Raw genomic sequence first — 19,005 nt, 5'->3', positions numbered from 1 at the left:
GATTCAGACTCCAGAGAAGACTCCGAGAGATTACTTGTTCTACCTATTTGATTTGATAAAAGTATAAATGACTTAGTTTGTGAAATTGCAGGCACTTATATAGAGTCTAAGGAAGCTGAAGAGACATCCATCCACACACATGAATACTAAGAATCATCTGTCACTCCCCCAGATTTCGTATCTTCACATTTATTAGTGGCATTAATTTAGGGGGAACAATATCGTAGTCATACTTTTACTTTCGTACTTTGTCAGAAGCAGAAATGGTGTTTGTATTTTCGATAAAACAATGTGTCTACTGGTTTTGTATCTAAGTGATGGAAATATTTCAGCACCTTATGACTTTCAGTAGATATTATCATAAAACAACAAACCCTCTTCTGGATATTTTCAGTAACCAATTAGACAGCCCACTCTTTTAATTACCTTTCAAAATTTTAAAATCATTAGTCTCTCTGACACCCTCTGTTTAGCTTTTCAGATACTCAACCGCAAACATATTGACACGTGTCCTTATGTTTCACTGATGGTTGTACATTTTTTAATATTAACCGCCTCTTTAATTTCTTTTTACTTTTACGCTTCCAGACTTTTGCCTACCAGCTACTGATTTCTCTTGCTCACATTTCTCTTACAGATCTTACTTCAAATTTTTCTTGTTTACAGAAATGGCCGGAGCTTACACTTTGAACGCTTATCAAATTAACTTTTCTTCCATCCTAACTATCAAGGATGAACATCTTGTCAAGATTTTTCAAGCTATTGAGAAATCCGGTCTCAGAAAATTTTTGGAAGCACTTGCCGTTATCTACAAAATGCTCTTTTGGATTTCTATGCCACGACAACTGTACAAGAAGGAAAGATCATATATTCTCAAGGGAACACATCTATTTCCATCGATGGTGCATTATTGGGATCTACTTTCTTTCTGCCTTGTTCTGGTTTCTCTAAACTTTCTAGAATTTCTAAGGAGGAAATGTCTACTGCCCTACTAAATTTCTCAGCTTCTGGAGAGGAACTCTCTCCATCCTGTTTTAAGAAGCTTTTGAAGATGGAATGTCAAGTGCTCGCTGACATTGTCGCAAAAGCACTATTGGTGAAAGCCGGAACGTTAGATCGGCTGGCCAAGTAAAAAGTTCAGGTGATGCTTGCCATCACTTCTGGGTATAAGATGGACGGGAGTCAATTTCTTTTCAAAATCATGACGGATATGATTGTTCAAAAAAGTTATGGTTTTGCTGTGCAGATCAGCACAATGCTCAAGGATGCTGGTTTTGATTTTACTACTGATCAGGACGCCTCCTATGTCACAATGGCCGATGCTGACAATGTGCTTGCGCTAAGGCCAAAGCCGATTTATTTCTATGAAAAAGGAGGTTGGAGATGCACAAACTGAGGCTCAAGAACCTCAGAAGAAAATCAAAAAGGAAAAGAGTGGTTATCTCTACTAATTCTGACAAGACAGTATCTGAGGAGTCTGCTGCTCCCACCAAGGCATCTCTGCCAGCAACTCCAAGTCAGAACAAGGCTCGTACTATCCTTCGCATCAAGAAAACATCAGCAATTGTTGATTTAGATGATGTCCCATTGCGACAAGTGTTTCCAGAAGCCGTTTCTTCTGTACGAGAAACCACCTCTGTCTCTAAACCTGCTGCTGCTTCTGTTACCACAACCTCTACCGCTCCAACTCTCAGACCCTTGTCTGGAGTTGTTATTCGTGAATCTACTGCAGGGTCTTCTGCTTTTAGACCCGTGTTGTCTACTTTATCTTCGGGTAAAGGCAAAGGAAAACTCATTGAAGAACCACCCTTTCACGCCGCCAAATCATTTGTTTCAACTAGTATTGATCTTCATTTGGAAGAAATTGAGACATCTGCCAATGAAGAAATGACTTTCTTTGATGATTGGCACAAGGTTCGAGTATTCCATCCTCTCACGTTCTTCAGAAAACCAGGTGCATTTGGTAAAATGGTAAAGAATGAAGAAAATGTATTTGCTCTTTCCAAGACGGAAAACGTGATTGAAGCAATGAGACACTGAAGTTTCATTCTTGAGCAGCTTAAACGACAGAAGCTGGAATCAGTGTTGAAGACTCTTCAGTCAAATTTCGATGCCTTAATTCCCACTGCTGCTCAGGATCAGAATGTGAATTGTATTCTAACTGACCAATTAAGATTGATGAATGAGCAACTTCTTGCTCAAGAACAGACTTTTGAAGATACTGTACCGTATTCAGTAGGCTTCATTCCAGAACTTGCTAAGCCAGTTGAGGAAAGAACTATAGCTCCTCCAGAAGCTAAGGTTTCTAGTACTCCTGCCTCTCCCAAGTTGCCTACTCAATCATCTCCTCTCATCTCTGTCCGTGAACTGGCTTCAGTGGATGAAGTCGTTCAATCTATTTCTGTTGGTATCTCTGCTGCACCAGAAGCCCGAGTTGATGACATGGTCCAACCGGAAACTTCTCCAGCAGCTCAACAATTAGCAGAATCAGATGCTGCCCAATCTCCATCACTGCCGAATTTGGAGATCTTCTCCTCTGAACATCAAGAAGAAATGGTAGTTATTCTGAATGATCAAGTTTCAACCACTAAACAGTTGGAGGTCATAGTAGCCCAGCAACCAGAAGAAATAGCACTTCCTGAATCTTCTGCTGCTGGTGAAAGATCTTATACTGAAGAGTCTACTGCTATCACTACTGCTCCACCAGATCCTTTTTTCCTACTGCACTAGTTGTCCTTCTTACTGACTCACCCTCTCAAATTGCTCATATTGCGCATCTTACTGATATCAAAGAACAAATGCTCGCAGGAAGCCCATCTCCACAAGAAGAACAATTCAATCTTGAGTTTGAAATTGACACACTCAGAATATTGAAAAAATCTCAGAGATCGACAAGCAGCTATCTCATGCACATGCTGGTGAGGTCTATGCCACCACAAATTTCAGAGAACGAGTCACGAAGTATGTCTATCAACACAACAGAATCATTGGCAAAACTTGAGGTTGAATCCGACCTTTTCAGAACAATTGTCCTGAAAATCCACGTTGACCTAGTGCTTGGTCAATCTGATGTTCTTCGTAGAATCTCTCCTCATGACGAGTCTCTTCACTCCGTCTCTACCAAAGTTGAATCAATGGACTCTAGACTCGAAACTATCAACACTCAGATTGAGTCCCAATCTCAATCGATTCAGGCTCTGAATGAAAAAGTTTCGAGTCACACACCACTTCTGGAGATACTGAAGAATGGCATTGTTTCTCTTACTGGACGAGTGGATCTCTTACTCACTCGAGTGTAGGTTATCAATGCCAAGAGGGGGAAACAGAACCAGAAGGAAGAACTGAAGGACATCAAGCAAAATCATCCTTCAGAAATCAAGATCCTCAGGATGAGGATACTTTGTTCCGAGATATTGGAACAAATCACTAAAATTTCTAACTGTTTATTTACTTATTATTCATCAGTTTTATTTTAATTTCTATTTGCTTTATTATTCATCGCTACTAACTTCTAGGTTTTGGCATCACCACAAAGGGAGAAATTGATAGACTTAATTTAGTTGTGGTGATGAGAATCAAAATCAGTAGGAATAGCAATTACCAGAATTCAATACAAAGCAGTAGCTATCGATTCGCTTTAAAGCAGTACTTTAGTTAGTAATCTACGGCTTAGAAAAACAGAACGGCTTAGAAGAACAGAAGGGCTTAGAAAAGCGGAACTAAGCAGACTTGGCTTCATTAGAACAGTACTTAACGGCTTTTACTCGATCATCTCAATCTTAAATGTTACCGTTACTTTATCAAGTACGAGTATTAAATGCTTCATTAATGCTGAACAAAGTCATTTAATACGCATTACCTATTTTGGTATGAAACAAGACTGATTGTTTTGTAGTCTTTTTGCAGGAACCTTTTTAAGCAATAAAGCTGTTTCTAATCAGAAGTCAAAGAAGCCGTTTTAATTATAGACGTTGGATTCAAGTTATCTATATATATGGATCAAACCCATGTAAAGAACAACGCTGATTATTTTATCAAGAAACATATCATCTATCCAACGCTATTTTGAGCAACCGCGAACCAATCGTTATCTTCCAAGCTCAAATTACAGAAAAGCAGTACACGCTTCATATATTACATCTGATCTTTGGAGATCATTTTGTACTATTGTTTCTTCACCATTCAAGCAAAACACTTTACGACAATTTTTGAAGAAGAGTTTGTAATCTGGAAAAGAGTCTTTTCCAGAACCTTGTTGTATTGAATTATATTGTGTTGAGTTACTAAGAGTTTCAGTAGGCAAAAGATAAGTTTTGCTGAAGTGGGTGTGTACAAGTGAGTATTATAAAATCCAAATTCTTTTAGTGATACCTTCTGGAAACAGAAGAAGGGGAGACGTAGAAGATTTTATCTTCGAACTTTCAGAAACAACTACTTGTTTTCACCTTACTCCATTGGATCGTTTCCGCACTTATATTTGTGATCTGATGGACTTACGCTTGAACAAGAACATCTACAATCTCTAACATAATTATAGCTCCCTTTGCAAAAACTATCTTCAAAGGAAAAAGTTTATACACCCCCCCTTCTAAACTCTACATCGATCCCCAACATATTACATAAGGTCAAGGCTCAGTTAACGGGTGAGAGTTCGCTGATGTCTCCACCGCCCAGTACTGTGATTACATGTAGATGGATCCATCGAATCCCTAATACGAAAGTCACAATTAACGATCTGAGTTCATTGAAAAAGATATGCGTATATGTATATGATGAATATGAATATGTTTATGATGAAATGAAAAATGTTTATGTTTATGCATGATTATGAAATTGTTATATTACGTAAAAGTATTTTCATTGTTGCATGTGGTCTGTATACGTACTAATTGTTATCAAGATTATGATTTGCTGAGTCTTTAGACTCACTAGGGTGATTGATGCATGCGAATATGATAAAAATGATAATGGAGGTCTTGATGGTTGATCTTGCTGGAATAAAGGTGCACGTAACCCGATGACCATCGCTTGTTTTCCGCACTTATGACTTATGTTTATGACATATGATTTTAAGTTTATGTTAAAGACGTTTTTACAACTTTCATTATGATTTTGAGTGGTTTTTGAGAGGTTGTTAGTTTTAGCAATATAGTTAAGTTATGATATGCAGACGGTTGAAGATTTTATATTTTAAACTATTTTCTTTGATTTTTAAATATGGTTGGATGTTTTATTTTTAAAATGGTGTCAAAAATATTTTAAGTAAGGAAATATGTGTTTCGGTCGAATCGTGGAAAGACTTATAAAAAAAATAAAAATTCTAGTACTTTTTAAGAAAACGAGTAATGGACGTTTCAAATACATATACAAACACATGCATTAAAATCATACTTTTATTTAAAATAAATTTGTAAGCATAAATAAATCATAAATCGTCAAATCGTAAAGCTTTCCATCATTTATCATTTTGGATGAAGTTTGATCCTTGAAATTGACTAACTTTTATCCTCTATTCGACTAAACAGCCTTACCTCACCATTCCGCATGGGGACAGATACTAGGCACCGACATAAAATAGAAATTCGATCATTGGGCTATCTGTGAGGCCTTTTTCCCGTAAACGGCTCCCTCTAGGCCTTCTCTCTCACAATATTCCCAAAATCATATATCATATCATTTATGTCACAGTCAATTCATATCCTTCAAAATATTTTTCTTTATCTTTTTAATCATAAAATATCGTGTCTTTTACGCATTTAAAAAATAGCATTTTTAACAGTAAAATTTGCACAACGTTACCATAAATCATAAAATCTCATATTTTCATCATAAATGTTTTAAAAGTATCATTTAGCATTCATTATGATTCTTCGGGACACTGCCAAACCTTTTTGTACTACTCAAGTTTAAAATGATACCCTTGGACCCTAAAATTCTCGATTTCGACTTTTTCCCACTTTTATTGACTCGAGCCTATCCCAAATAATCATTTAAGCTCAAATGTAATTTTTAATATTTCTATTTAACGTAAACTCGAGGATTTCGATTTAATTTCTTAATTACTAATTCTTAAAGTGTTTTAATCTCAAATTAATTTCAACTTTAATATTTTCTTCCCAACTTTAAACATCGAATTTTCATACCTAAACGACCTTCATGAACCATTAAACAGCCCCTATGGACCATGGTTCAAACCAACTCTTTTCCTAAACCATAAACCGTACCCTACCCTTCCATCTCGAGCCACTTCCCAAATTCATCAAACCATGGCCGAGCCACCTGAACTTCCTGGACCCTCGTTGAACCCTCCTGGACAAACACACCCAGCCCCAGCCCACGCAAGAGCCTATGCACGATCAACTCCCTAGCCGCCCGAGTTCTCTCTGACTATCATCGAGCCGTATTTGACCAAGCCGCCCCAGCCCTAACCCCAGGCCGTCCTCCCTAGACCCTACTGGACCAGCCTAGACCACCCCAACCAAGCTACGAACCGTTCCCTCTGAATTTGCACCAATGCATGCATGGGAAGAGCCCTTGCGGTGAAGGACTCTTCCCTACGGGCTGCCCTTGAGTCCTGGCCATGCTAGGACTCTTACCAGACCTTGGTCGCATCCCACACCGAGCCCCCGACCAGCCCTGGCTGAGCCTACGTGCATCACCCCTCCTAGGCATGGCCTTGAAGTCATGCGAGCCCAATAAATCCTAGCAAACCCTAGGTCTCTTCCATCCTTAGCCAACTCGATTCCAACCTTCGTGTCGTCCCCTAACGACTCTTTTCCTAGCCCTTAAAAACATCCTATTGGCAGCGTGTACTTGGAATTCATAACGTTTTTCAAACAAGCGTAAAATCATCAAAACTTTGAAAATATTTGTTTTGTCGCTAAATGGTTCATGCTTCAATATTTTTCATGCAAAAATAATTAAACAAGCATAATATAGTTTGAACGATGCGTCTAAGGAATTTTGAAACGTGCCTTTGCGTTTTAGAACGCTCGAATATACGATCGTTGGCATGTGGTGCGATGGAAGACGAACGGACGACGAAAAATCCTTGTCTTCTCGTCCTCAAGGTTTTGAATTTTTGGTGTGTTAAGTGTGTGAAGTGAACGGCTGAATGTGTGTATATATATATATATAGACCGTATACTTTTCAAGTTATAGTCTTTGTATCTACGCTGTATGCATAGAAATATTTTCTTATACTATGTCTTGTAACATTTATAAATTCTACATAAAATTTGGGTGAAACAAATATTCCCATGATATGTGCTAAACAGAAACTAAAACTTGCAAATGGACGGACCGTGTGTCAAGTGAAACGCTTAATGCTGCATTTCTTACAACAGAGAGAGGATTATTTTGTCAACAATGAACCTTAAATGTCGCTCTTAACTCTTCATCGTCCGTTCTTTGGGACCAGATAAACCCGGGCTTTGATAATCGTCCCATTGACAATCTTAAACCCCGGACTCACCGGGAACCCCACAACCATTGAGCCGTTGCCATTCCCAGAAATTCTCACCACGCTTTCCATATAGAGTGAGTGAAAGTCCGCCCCTTTACTTGCCTCAAAGTGAGTCGGGGGCGGGTCGAAAGAAAATTCCAGCAAATGCAACAGCCAAACAGCCTTAGCCAAGCGCGAAAATTCCCCGTAAAACTGACTCCTTGGATGGTGACCATCTAAAACCTGACGCCTCTGTTCCAAGTCCCCGAACAACGACTCTTCCATCTTGGGGTGAATGATCGAAAGGTACTTCTTGAAACAGAAGTTCCCAAATCTACAAGTGGGTAAAATGCCTAGGAGCTCAACGGGGTCCATGGCTTTCATGTCGCGGTATTGAGTGAAGCAGTCTATACGGTGCTGCCCTGGGTTGAGTATAGAGGAGAGGCTACCATCCATGTAAAACGTCTCATGGTCGAAGCCTTGGAACATTTTTCGATTCACGTAAGATTCCAGAGCATACTTTGCATGGTTTGCCCCAACTATAGAGTCCATAAATGTAGTGGCGGCGGTGTGATTGTTCATGGTGGTGGTGGAGGCTGTTTCTATAGATCTCACAGCAGCAGCAATATCCAAGTGAGCCGACCGCATCAGGGAGAGGAGAAGAGATGTGAAGGATTTCGAGGCTTCTTTTACCAAACTCATTGCTGCTTCAAGTAGCTCCACAGCTGGAGCTGCTGCAACTGCACAAGAACAATTAATGGAGTTGGACCTCATTTCAACTGCTAGGAAAATCTTCAAATTTGACAAATAATGGAGTTTGTCACGTAAGTTTGTTTTAATATGGTTTATCTGACTAACGTAATTTGTATTTTATCGCGTCAACGAGAGTGTTTACCCAATGTACATCGAAATACAACAGCTGCATATACCTCGTCATAAAACAAAAAATGACTTGGTCATTACAAAAAATGTCCTCAAATCAAACAGCAGAAAAGTATCTACGTTATTATTGAACTAGTGACCGTGGCACATACATTGTTTGTGCATTAAATATTATATTTTTATATAACATAAAAATATAATTAAATTCACTCTTTTGGCGGATACTTTTATTTGGCAACAATGTGATACATTTAAATTTGTATAAAAACTTCAAAAAATGTATATAATATTTTATATATGACAAAACTTGTAGCTTTTTATCATTATTTTAAGGAAATAATATAATGTAAAAAAGAATAAATGAAAACCCGTAAATGCTGACTCTCTCTGAGAACCATATTTTCTCTGAAAAAATAAACCAATCGAATTATTTCTGTGAACTTCTTTAGACTGTCAATAGAAGTTTAGAAGTCCATTATATAAGATACTCTTTGGTTCGTGTAATTCGATAATGAAAAATATATCATACAGAAATGGTAAATCAATATAAAAATAAGAAAATCGTTATGATTCTAATCATTTATAGAACTTGATCCAAACATGAGATAGGACAATGATATATAATTATTTGCAACAAATGGTAACTTCCAATACAAATAATTATATTTAATCATTAATCTAACATTGATTTATACGTTAGACAAACATAGAGATACAATATATATGACCATAGTTCTCATATCACACATGACATAATTTCAGATATTTTAAATAATATATAAATTCATATGAAACTGTCTCAATTTAATGAAATTTTATATTTTAATTGAATCAATAATAAAAAAAATATATTAACTTTTATTATAAATATAAATAAAATTAACTTGTCTATAAATAAAAAAATCTACCCATACATAAAAGGTAATGTGAATATGTAATGGTGATGGGAATCAGCTCAATTTTCGAACACTTTAGACAGAAAAGGCAAATTTTGGTGTATGTGGGGTCATATTAGTCATTTTAAGTAGAGAAAAACGCTAACCCTGATTGGTGGAGCTGCCGCTGAGTCGTCGGTTTGACTTCCCCTTTGACCTCCCTGCGTTGAAAGACGTCGCCGTTTTGAGCTTCTCCCCCAACCTATCCACCTCCGCCTGCTTCGCCTTCACTTCCGTCTTCAGCTCCTCCAACGCAGCCTCGTACGGCGCAACCACCTCCCTCAGCGTCGCCGCCGACGGCCGCATTCTCCCACCACCGCTGCTGCGCCTGTACCTTTCTCTCAGCATCCCCAATCGCCTGAGCTCCGCCACCACCGCCATGTCAGCGGCGCGCATTTTGTCCGGATCCCAAGGGCAGTGCGCCTCCTGCTGGCTAACGTAGGCCCTCTTGACCGCCGAAACGGCGTCGAACACTTGGCCCATCAGAGTCTCCAATTCGACGACTCTCTCCTTGGCCGCCGAATCCTCGTCTTTAGCGCCATCCCAGTTGACATTGAAGTGATTCTGAGCGATTTCGTACTCTTCTTCTTCTTCTTCTTCTTCTTCTTCTTCTTCTTCTTCTTCTTCATCATGGTCTTCCTCTTCTTTGTACTTGTCTGAGTTAGAGTCTTCAATATTGCAGGCGATGGCGGAAATGGAGTGGAGGAGGCAACTGGATGCAGTCATGCGTTGTATAAGATCAGAGAAATTAGACACTTTGTTCGCCATTGATTCCGTTTGTGTGCTCCAGAATGCAATGTAATGTCACTGAGGAGGAGGAGATTATCTCTTACAATGGATCCAAACTTGGGCCAACTATTAATAATTTATTTTTTTTCCAACTTAACTTTCTCCTGGTTTTTGTTTCTCAAATGTTTATTTGAATTTTCTAATCATTTAATTTTTTTAAAAATATCCCCGATCTTCGTATTCATTATACGTGACATTCTTAGATTATCGAATTTGTTCTTAACATATAGTTCAGAAACATATTACAAAAAAAATTCATCATATATCACATTTAAGATGATTGATTTTTTTTAATGACTTATCATACTTCCAGATAATAAATTAAATAGTTTAATTGTTAGACCGGAGTCTCATCGGCATCCATCGAGTTTTATAAATTTCTTCTCACAGTCGCAATCGATGATTTTTGACATAGATTCTTTCAAAAACACCTAGCACAACCATGTTTTTTTCTTATCTTAGGGTATCTTGTAAAATGCTTCAATTTGAAAAAAATACATTAGAATAAATATGCTATTACAAGTTTATTTTGAGATAAAAATGAAGATATTGAATTATGTCTTAATCTTCTTTTGTCGTAATATATATAAAAGTCTTGGTGGATTTGAAATTATCTTGTTAATTATTTTGCCAGTTGTGGTCGACAACATCTTGTGAGTGATGATCTTTTACCACTAGTTAGTGACTTGTCTTTATGGGTAGTTAAATGATTCATCTTCCACTAGGCACTGGAATCGTCTTTTACTGATGGTTCATCCTCCACTAATGGAGTGATTGGATCACATACTTGTTTTATCTTTGTCGAAGAATCTTCTCTTTTTGTATGGTCCCCGAGGAAATCGTGATCGGTGTAGTCCTTCACCACTTGGACTTCTTTTTGCAATATGCTTTCAGTCAGATCTTGGCCGAAAACTTTCCCGAATTCTGGCTCCTTCTGGTTTGGGCGTTCTAGACAAATGTTTTCTGACCATATTTCCATATAAGACATGTTACAGAATTTCGGGTAAGTTTCTTTGCTCCCCGGTAGTTTGCTACTCTACAGAAGATTTTTTTTTTAAAATAGTTTTTCTTCAAAACTTGTTGTTTTTCCTTTCATCGTGTTTAACAAAAAAGTTTCATTTACAAAATTTTGATAAAATTTGAATGAAAACTTGACTTTGTCCCTGGAAGATATATCATCTTCAGTGAATGAAGCAACAAAGGGCGTTTCTTCTACTGGAGGATCTTTGATATATTTCTGAATATTTGTATTTTGCCTTCTTATCTTGATAAAATGAAGGACGTCGTCGTATGAGTCATTCCTTACTGTTTCTGGTGTTGTACTGAAGAAGTATAGATCCAAAATATCACTCATGGACAAATAATCATTCTTTGTCCATGTCTCGTGTACTGCTTCCTGATCCACTTAGCTAATCCTGAATTTCTAGGAAACCTGGGTGATTTAGTGTAAACTAAGGCAAAAACCTCGAATTCATACTATGTCTTGACCTCTTTTGGATATGAATTTGGTTTCATTCATACCCTGAGATATTTTTCAGCTACATCAACCCAGATTGTGGCTGGGTTAATACATATTCTTGTTTTCAATTTCTATCAGTTTTGTTGATTTAAATGAAATGGAAAAAATGCAGATTCATTAGTATCAACCTTATGTTTACCCTTGCATGTATGATGTCTAAGGTTAATCTCTCCCTCTTCAATCCTCGAGCTGAAGGGATAACTTGAAGACTCAAGATAAAGATCTGTAGTTTCAATTTTTGTTTTTGGCTACTCATCTGGAGATATCCCGACTTAACATTAATGCTAAGGGTACTTGAAATCCACCTACTACATGTATAGAGTCTTGTACTCAAAAACTCCCAATTTGGGAAACCAATGACTTCTCAATACCTTGGAGTTAGGCATTTGCATTACATATCATAGCTATGTATAATCCTGTAAAACCCTGTAATTGGTCAGAGACAATTATTTTATCGGCTTGTTATAGCATACCTACAATTTCTGCATTTAAGGTAAACTTGATAGACATGTTTTGAATCATTTCAATGTATTCCCTAAATGCCTCTACATTTTTATTATGATATCGATATTTTCATGATATTTAATAATAATAATATCAAAAATATAATTTTGACATAAAGCATGTCATCTTAATAATCTAGCTTTCTCATGTTTAGATTCAATTCTATTGTTAAGAAAGCTTTCATCTGTGTACTATCAACTTTACACAACTTTCAAAATAAATTTCTTTGTTAATAAAAATAATATCCGTGTTTCAAAAGACATTGTTACTGCATAAAATTCATTTTCGTTGATATGTCATTTTATGACTTCTACTTCTGAGAGTAGACCACTGAAATAGTTACATGGTTGTTCTCCATCTGGTGTGAGCTCTGTAAGAATTGTTGTCTACCAATGATCACGGACATCCGTATATAATACCAAATCATCTTCATCATGTGGAATGGCCATTTTTGGAAGATTTTTACAAATCTCCTTTAATTGGCTAAGCCCTTTTTGTGTTCTTCTGTCCATATAAATTTTGTATCTTTTTCAATAATAGACTAAACACTTTTCTGTGTTTTGCTAGGTTTTTAATAAACATCTCATCAAAATTAACAACTCTTAAGAAATTTTGTAGTTGTTTCTTTTCTTTTAGTTTATCTGGAAAATTCTGTATGTTTTCCACTATGAAGTTTTTCCAGAATTATTCTGGACTCATTTCTTTCTATTTTGAGGAATTCAATCTTTCTTATAGGAATGACTGCATTCTTTAAGATAAAACTAGTTTTTTATGCTTACAAACTTTATAGAAAATCTATAAGTATTTGATATGTTCTTGCATATTTTTAGATGTTATTAAAACATCAATAGTGTGGGGACCCGGACGCTAATCATGTTCATAATCGTCGTTGGGACTAATTAATCAATTATAAAACAGGGTCTAAATTTTTTTTTTAAAATGCGGAACGTAGTGAAATCAAACTAATATACAACTCAGTATAAGATAAAGTACAAGTCCTGTACTGTCTACAAATTATTAAAAACTAAGGTTCAACATCTAAATATCAAGTGTCAAAACCCTATATACATCAAAGTCCGAGGTCTCCACTCTATCACGATCTCTCTTCATCTCCTGGACCCTGATCCTGTCCCACCAGTTGTCATGTACACATATAAACAAGACAACAGCCGGATAATTCCGGTGAGAATATAATCTCAGTATAAATCAAGAAACATGCAATCATATGATAAACATAAAAGCATGGACAGATAACAGCAATATATATCAAAAGCTGAAATATAATCAATATCAAACTGCAGACTAGACTCAATCCTAGCCTAGGGATCCCGGTTTCCAGACATTGGCATTCCATATCAACCAACAGTAATAGAAAAGACTCCAGTTCTATCCACGTCGATATAGTATCGATCACCAGTAATAGAAGAAGCTCTGTTTCTATCCACATCGGTAAAGTATCGATCACCAGTAATAGAATGAACTCCGATTCTATCCACATCGATCAACAGTAATAGAAGAAGTTATAATTCTATCAACATCGATACAGTACCGATCACCAGTAATAGAAGGAGCTATAATTCTATCCACATCGATAGCCAATTATCCGGTGACAGACTATGGCACTACCGCCAACACACTATCTCATGACATCGTGCAATGTGCCCGTGGCGATCCCACCACTAACAGGCACTTCTGTCATAAGATTACTCTTCTAATACCTGCTATCTATAAATCAAGAGAACAAGTACATCAATCAAATTAATGCAAATATCAATGTAATAAAGTAAAGTATGTGATTTAGGGAAACTCAAGTCTAAACCGACTCAAGTCGATCTCCCAATACACATTGACTTATACCTTTCGTTTGTAGTCACGGTCTGAAGCAATCTCAGTTCTGAACTCAAGAATGTCTTTGTAAATCTGAAAGGACATACCGGGAATACTAATATCAATATTCCATTCTCAATTCAATACTGAATCTGGTTAATTGGGATTTAATTCAAAATCAACTTTATAACGGTACAATCTCAATATCCCCGTCAATACAACATCACCAGATAACAGTTACAATACATAACCAATATCCAATATAATCTATAATCCAGTTCCAATTCAAATATGTCTGGTATAAATCAATATACCCTAACAATTTATAACAATTCCATAATCAGTCCGTTTCTCAATCTGACTTCGATTCTATGACGTCTAACATGTCAAGAACATCATATATGAATCCTATTCAATTCTGACAATAGCATAATTTCAAAGCATGTCAAAACATAGCAAAACTTACGTCCAGTTGTAGCCTGCGTTGATATGAACACAGTACTGCAGTCAGATTCAAAAATCAGACGGACGGATATGAACATCTTTGTTCCCAGTTTACTGTAGCTCTATTCAAAATTAGGATTTCAATACAGAAAATCAATCTACATAATCAAAATATTCATTTCAAACAATTCATTCATTCAAATGCAATTCTAATAACGTATTTAAATATATTAATTTGTTCTACGCTATTCAATTTAACCTTTACATTATTAGGACAATTATATCACATTATAAATCCTAATAACTTATTTTTACAATCATTAATATACATCTATTCATTTACAATAAAATTTTCAAGTAACGGAATTGTTTTAAAACTTTGAAAATTCATATAAAATTGAAATCATAACATAATTCTATTCCGACTTTGAAAGTTAGTTTCTCTTCGGCTATTCTATCACATATATTGATTTCGAATTCAAATACATATTATTCCAGCAATTTAGTAAATAAAAATGTTAAATACAAGAGAAAATTACCTCAAAAAAATGCTTTCAACATGAATATTCTGAATATATAATTTGTTTTGAATTTCGACAACGTTTTGAGGTAGATTCGAACAATAGAACTTTATTTCGTTATTTATTTTTCGAAGTTTCAGATGAAATGACGCACATGTGCGTTATTTCTTTTGTCTGAAACTATATTTTACACTTCGAATTAGCAAAAATTGTCAACATGAAAGATATAGATCTATGTCTTGACTTTCATATGACGTTGATCGCACTCAATTTGGACACCGGTCATGAAATTATGCTCATTCTCCTAGAATGTATCAGTGCGGGAACTTCAATTGACACGTTTATAGTTGGAGTGGGTAAATATAAGTTCCTAAAAAACATGCACAAAAGCAACTCTGAAACGGTCTCACGAGTCGATTTTATGGGGCATGTCTCCTATTTAGTTACTCATTAAAAGTATTACTTTCTATGTAAAAAAATATTATTTATTATTATAAATATGAGCAAAGTTGACCCGTATCATGGATAAAGATCTTCGAGACCATATCATAAAAACCTACTAAAAAAATGAAATGCATCGATGCGAGAGAGAGAAGCTGAAAATTTTTTATGTTTAAGAGAAATTAAGAAGAGCTTATGCATAATTTTTTTAAATTTAAACTATAATTTTAATTATCTTAAACAGATAATTGGATTATCTCAAATAAATAATGGAGTAAATAATGCTTAAATATAAATGTAATATATTAATTTTTTGTCAGATTTTAATTCAATATAAAATTCAATTTAATTGGACTACCGTGAAACATTAGAATTAATATCTTTTGTAAGGTGTAAATGTCAGTATCTCTCACATATTCATCATCGCTACACTTGACTATCCAAAATTGTATATTAGCAATACTTTTTAATTAATGTTTATATTATATTCTTGTCCAACTATAAACTAGAAAATTCTTTAAATAATTTTTTCTTTCAACAACTAATTTTTTTAAGTGTGTGTTCTTTCGTATAATATGTTTATTAGAAATATTTGCACTTGTTGAAAGCCAGTTTTCAAAAGATAATTTATCACAAAAACTAAAAAAAAAATTGTTCAATTACAAAAAACTAGTTGTTTCTTCTCTAAATTTAGATTCAAAATATTTAAATAGCTTAGAATCGTTACCTGTTTGACACGAGCATGCGTATATTTGAGAACTGTCAATACAATTTCCACCCGATGATCTTTTCTCGATGTGTCGTTAAGTTCCATAACCACCTTTCTGTTGTCATTTGTAAACTTTCGGAGGATATTTGAATTTAGTTCACAAATCACTGGAGGGAAGCGTCACATTTTCGAAATGTTTGGTGAAAATATTAAATACGTGGTGAGGCACACTCAAGTTCCATTGGATTGCTCATATTTTATTGATTTGGATGATGATGTGTTTGTTGGACAGTCTCTTGTTCTTGATGTTGCTCCTTCATTGGAAATATCATGATCATATGCGTCAACATTGAATGAAAGAAAATCGTGATCATGAAACTCGGGTATGATGCTCTTTCCCTTGCCCTTACCACTCTGACTTAAACCGGTCATTTGTATAAAAATAAAATTGAAGTAATTAGGAAAATAAATGAACAACTGCCAGTAATCGACAATTGATATTTTGATCATGGAGAAATAAAATATGAATTGTGGATTAATGATTGAGAATTAAGGGGTTTTTTTTTAAAAATAATTCAAATTTTAAAATTAATTTCAAAAAAAACGTTTTCAAAAATACCTTAATCGCGCTTACGAAGCGCGGACGCTGCTCACGTGGAGCAGCGTCCGTGCTTCGTAAGCGCGGACACTGCAAACGTGGAGCAGCGTCCGTGCTTACGAAGCGCGGATGGTTATTGCGACGAAAATTAGCGACGGACTGTATAACAAAACCGTCGCTAAAATTCATTTAGCGACGGTTTTACAAACCGTCGCTACAATTGAATCAGCGACGGTTTAAAAACCATTGCTCCGTTTCGCGACGGACTTCACCGTCGCTCATTCTTATTAACAGCATGTGATCCGCTGGATAATATTATTAAAAATTAATGAAAATGAAAAATATTTAAATTGAAAAAAAAAATATAAAAATAAAATTATTTTTCGTTAATTTTAAAAAACTTTCTTAAATACAACGCATGTAGGTTAATTTTTTTGGCTATTAATCACTATCATATCTCAAAATTTAAGATTGTGTTAGCTTAAATTAATGACATGATGCATATCGTGTTTAGTGTATTGATGTCGACCACCAACCTTAATATATATTTAATTCTTAAATTTTCGAAAAACTATATATCATTATTTTTTAATATGTGATAGAAATGTATTTTTAAATCACATTCAATAAAATTAATGAGAAATATGTTTTTGAAAAAATTCAGTAATTTCGTCTAAATCCATATTCACAACGTGTTTGATATATTTGAATGATAACAATAATTGTTTCATCAGTATCTTTATCCAAATAGGTTGTGATTTTATTTACAAAATCTCTTTATAATGTACACAAAAGACTATTATTCTGAAATAAAAAATAAAACACAATCATAAGTAAATTATGTAAAAATCAGAAAAGTTATTTAATTAATATTTATTATGTGTATTACAAAATAATGTCAATAAATTTTATAAGGTGTCAGTCATCCCTGACTCATTGCAAAACCAGGTTGAATAGTAGAGGTTTATGAAAAAACTTATTTCGTGATGAATTTTTTTCTGTTTTTATTTAATGTCTTCATTACAACAAAAACGATTTTTCGCAGCGCGCAAATTCTTTTTCCGCAGCGCACATTGCCTGCTGCAAAGATACAAGCCGTTGAAAGTTCAAGATTATCCGCCGCGTACATGTACATGCTGTTAATACTATTAGTTCGGTGATTTAGAAAATAGCAAATATTAGCGACGTATATGAGCGACGGTTTTTCTGTCGCTAAAAGTAGCGACGGTTGTAAACCGTCGCTGATATAATTTTAGCGACGGTCTTTACAACCGTTGCTAAATTAATTGTAGCGACAGCTGTGTTATAAATTCCGTCGCTAAATTCCGTCGCAATAGCTCGGACGCTGCTTGCAGTGTCCGCGCTTACGAAGCACGGACGCTGCTCCACGTGGGCAGCGTCCGCGCTTCGTAAGCGCGGATTAGGTTATTTTTGAAAACGTTTTTTTTTTTAAAATTATTTTTGAAATTAATTTTAAAATTTGAATTATTTTTAAAAAAAACCCAGAATTAAGAGATAATTGTGTGGGAAAAATGTAAGAGGTGAGGGTAATTTATAGGATTGAATTCGTAAAATTAAAAAGAAAATCAATGGTCTACTGGTCTGTCCGGATCCAGGTCGATTGTTGCACTATAGTCATGTCATTGTGACAGTTGATCCACATGATCGCGGTCGTTGATCTTCAGCTGCTACTTGATCCGTTGTTTGTAGTCGTCCGTTTAATATAAAAAAAATTAATTAAATATTGTCAACCCGTCTATTTCGACCCTAAAATCACTGTTCTCCAAACCGGACCGGACCGGCCGGTCGGACCGGTTCAACCGCGACCGGCCTCCAGACCGGTCCGGAGATAAATAAAAACCCGGAAAACCGATTAAACCGGTTAAAACCCGGTTAAACCGGAAAAAACCGGAAAAACCGGAAACCGGTTAAAACCTGGAAAAACCGAAAAAGTGCTGTTAATTGGATATTTGTTGTAATTTTCATCTTAAAAATTAAGTAAAAATTATAAAAACATAAATAATCAATATTTTACTATTTTATTTATTTATTAATTTTATTGATCCGGTTCGACCGTTCGGTGGAACCGATTGAACCGGTTGAACCATTTTTTTAGGCTTGACCGGTTCGATTAACGGTCCAGTTATAAAAACATTGCCTAAAATAATAACCGGACTACTTTTAATCGGTTACAATCACGATTCCAAGTCAAATCCATTGATTCAATTAACCAACCTCTATGGGCCACATGCCGTGTCCGAGTTATGCTCCAACCCGGTTCGTAGATTTTTAACCGCTGTGTGTGGATGTGTATGAAATAAACAATCGGGGTCTGATATAAATTGGCGAGAGGGCCCTTGTTCTTGTGATAAATCTTAAATTATGAAGAGAA

The 19,005-nt window shown here is 35.6% G+C and overlaps 1 protein-coding gene across 1 annotated transcript; it reads right to left on the bottom strand.

Moving 5' to 3' along the window:
* Positions 1-7,225: 7,225 nt before the first annotated feature.
* On the bottom strand, positions 7,226-10,113 carry LOC140823081 (protein GRAVITROPIC IN THE LIGHT 1-like). Its single transcript, XM_073184203.1, has 2 exons — positions 9,369-10,113; positions 7,226-8,184 (listed from the first exon to the last, which is right to left on the bottom strand). Exons 1-2 carry the CDS (start codon positions 10,027-10,029, stop codon positions 7,397-7,399), a joined length of 1,449 nt encoding a protein of 482 aa, XP_073040304.1. The 5' UTR covers positions 10,030-10,113; the 3' UTR covers positions 7,226-7,396.
* Between the last annotated feature and the right edge of the window lie 8,892 nt (positions 10,114-19,005).

Source organism: Primulina eburnea, chromosome 2 (genome assembly GCF_022965805.1).
Source record: "Primulina eburnea isolate SZY01 chromosome 2, ASM2296580v1, whole genome shotgun sequence".
Lineage (NCBI taxonomy): Eukaryota > Viridiplantae > Streptophyta > Magnoliopsida > Lamiales > Gesneriaceae > Primulina > Primulina eburnea.
The sequence above is the reverse complement of the archived record's forward strand: the minus strand, read 5'-3'. Positions and strand labels throughout refer to the sequence as shown.

Bases quoted from the DNA above. Each gene is read 5' to 3' on its own strand.
- LOC140823081 (XM_073184203.1), bottom strand. From the start codon at position 10,029: ATGGCGAACAAAGTGTCTAATTTCTCTGATCTTATACAACGCATGACT. The intron at 8,185-9,368 runs GTTAGCGTTTTT...GTTCTTGTGCAG, and splicing joins CGGCAGCTCCACCAATCAGG to TTGCAGCAGCTCCAGCTGTG.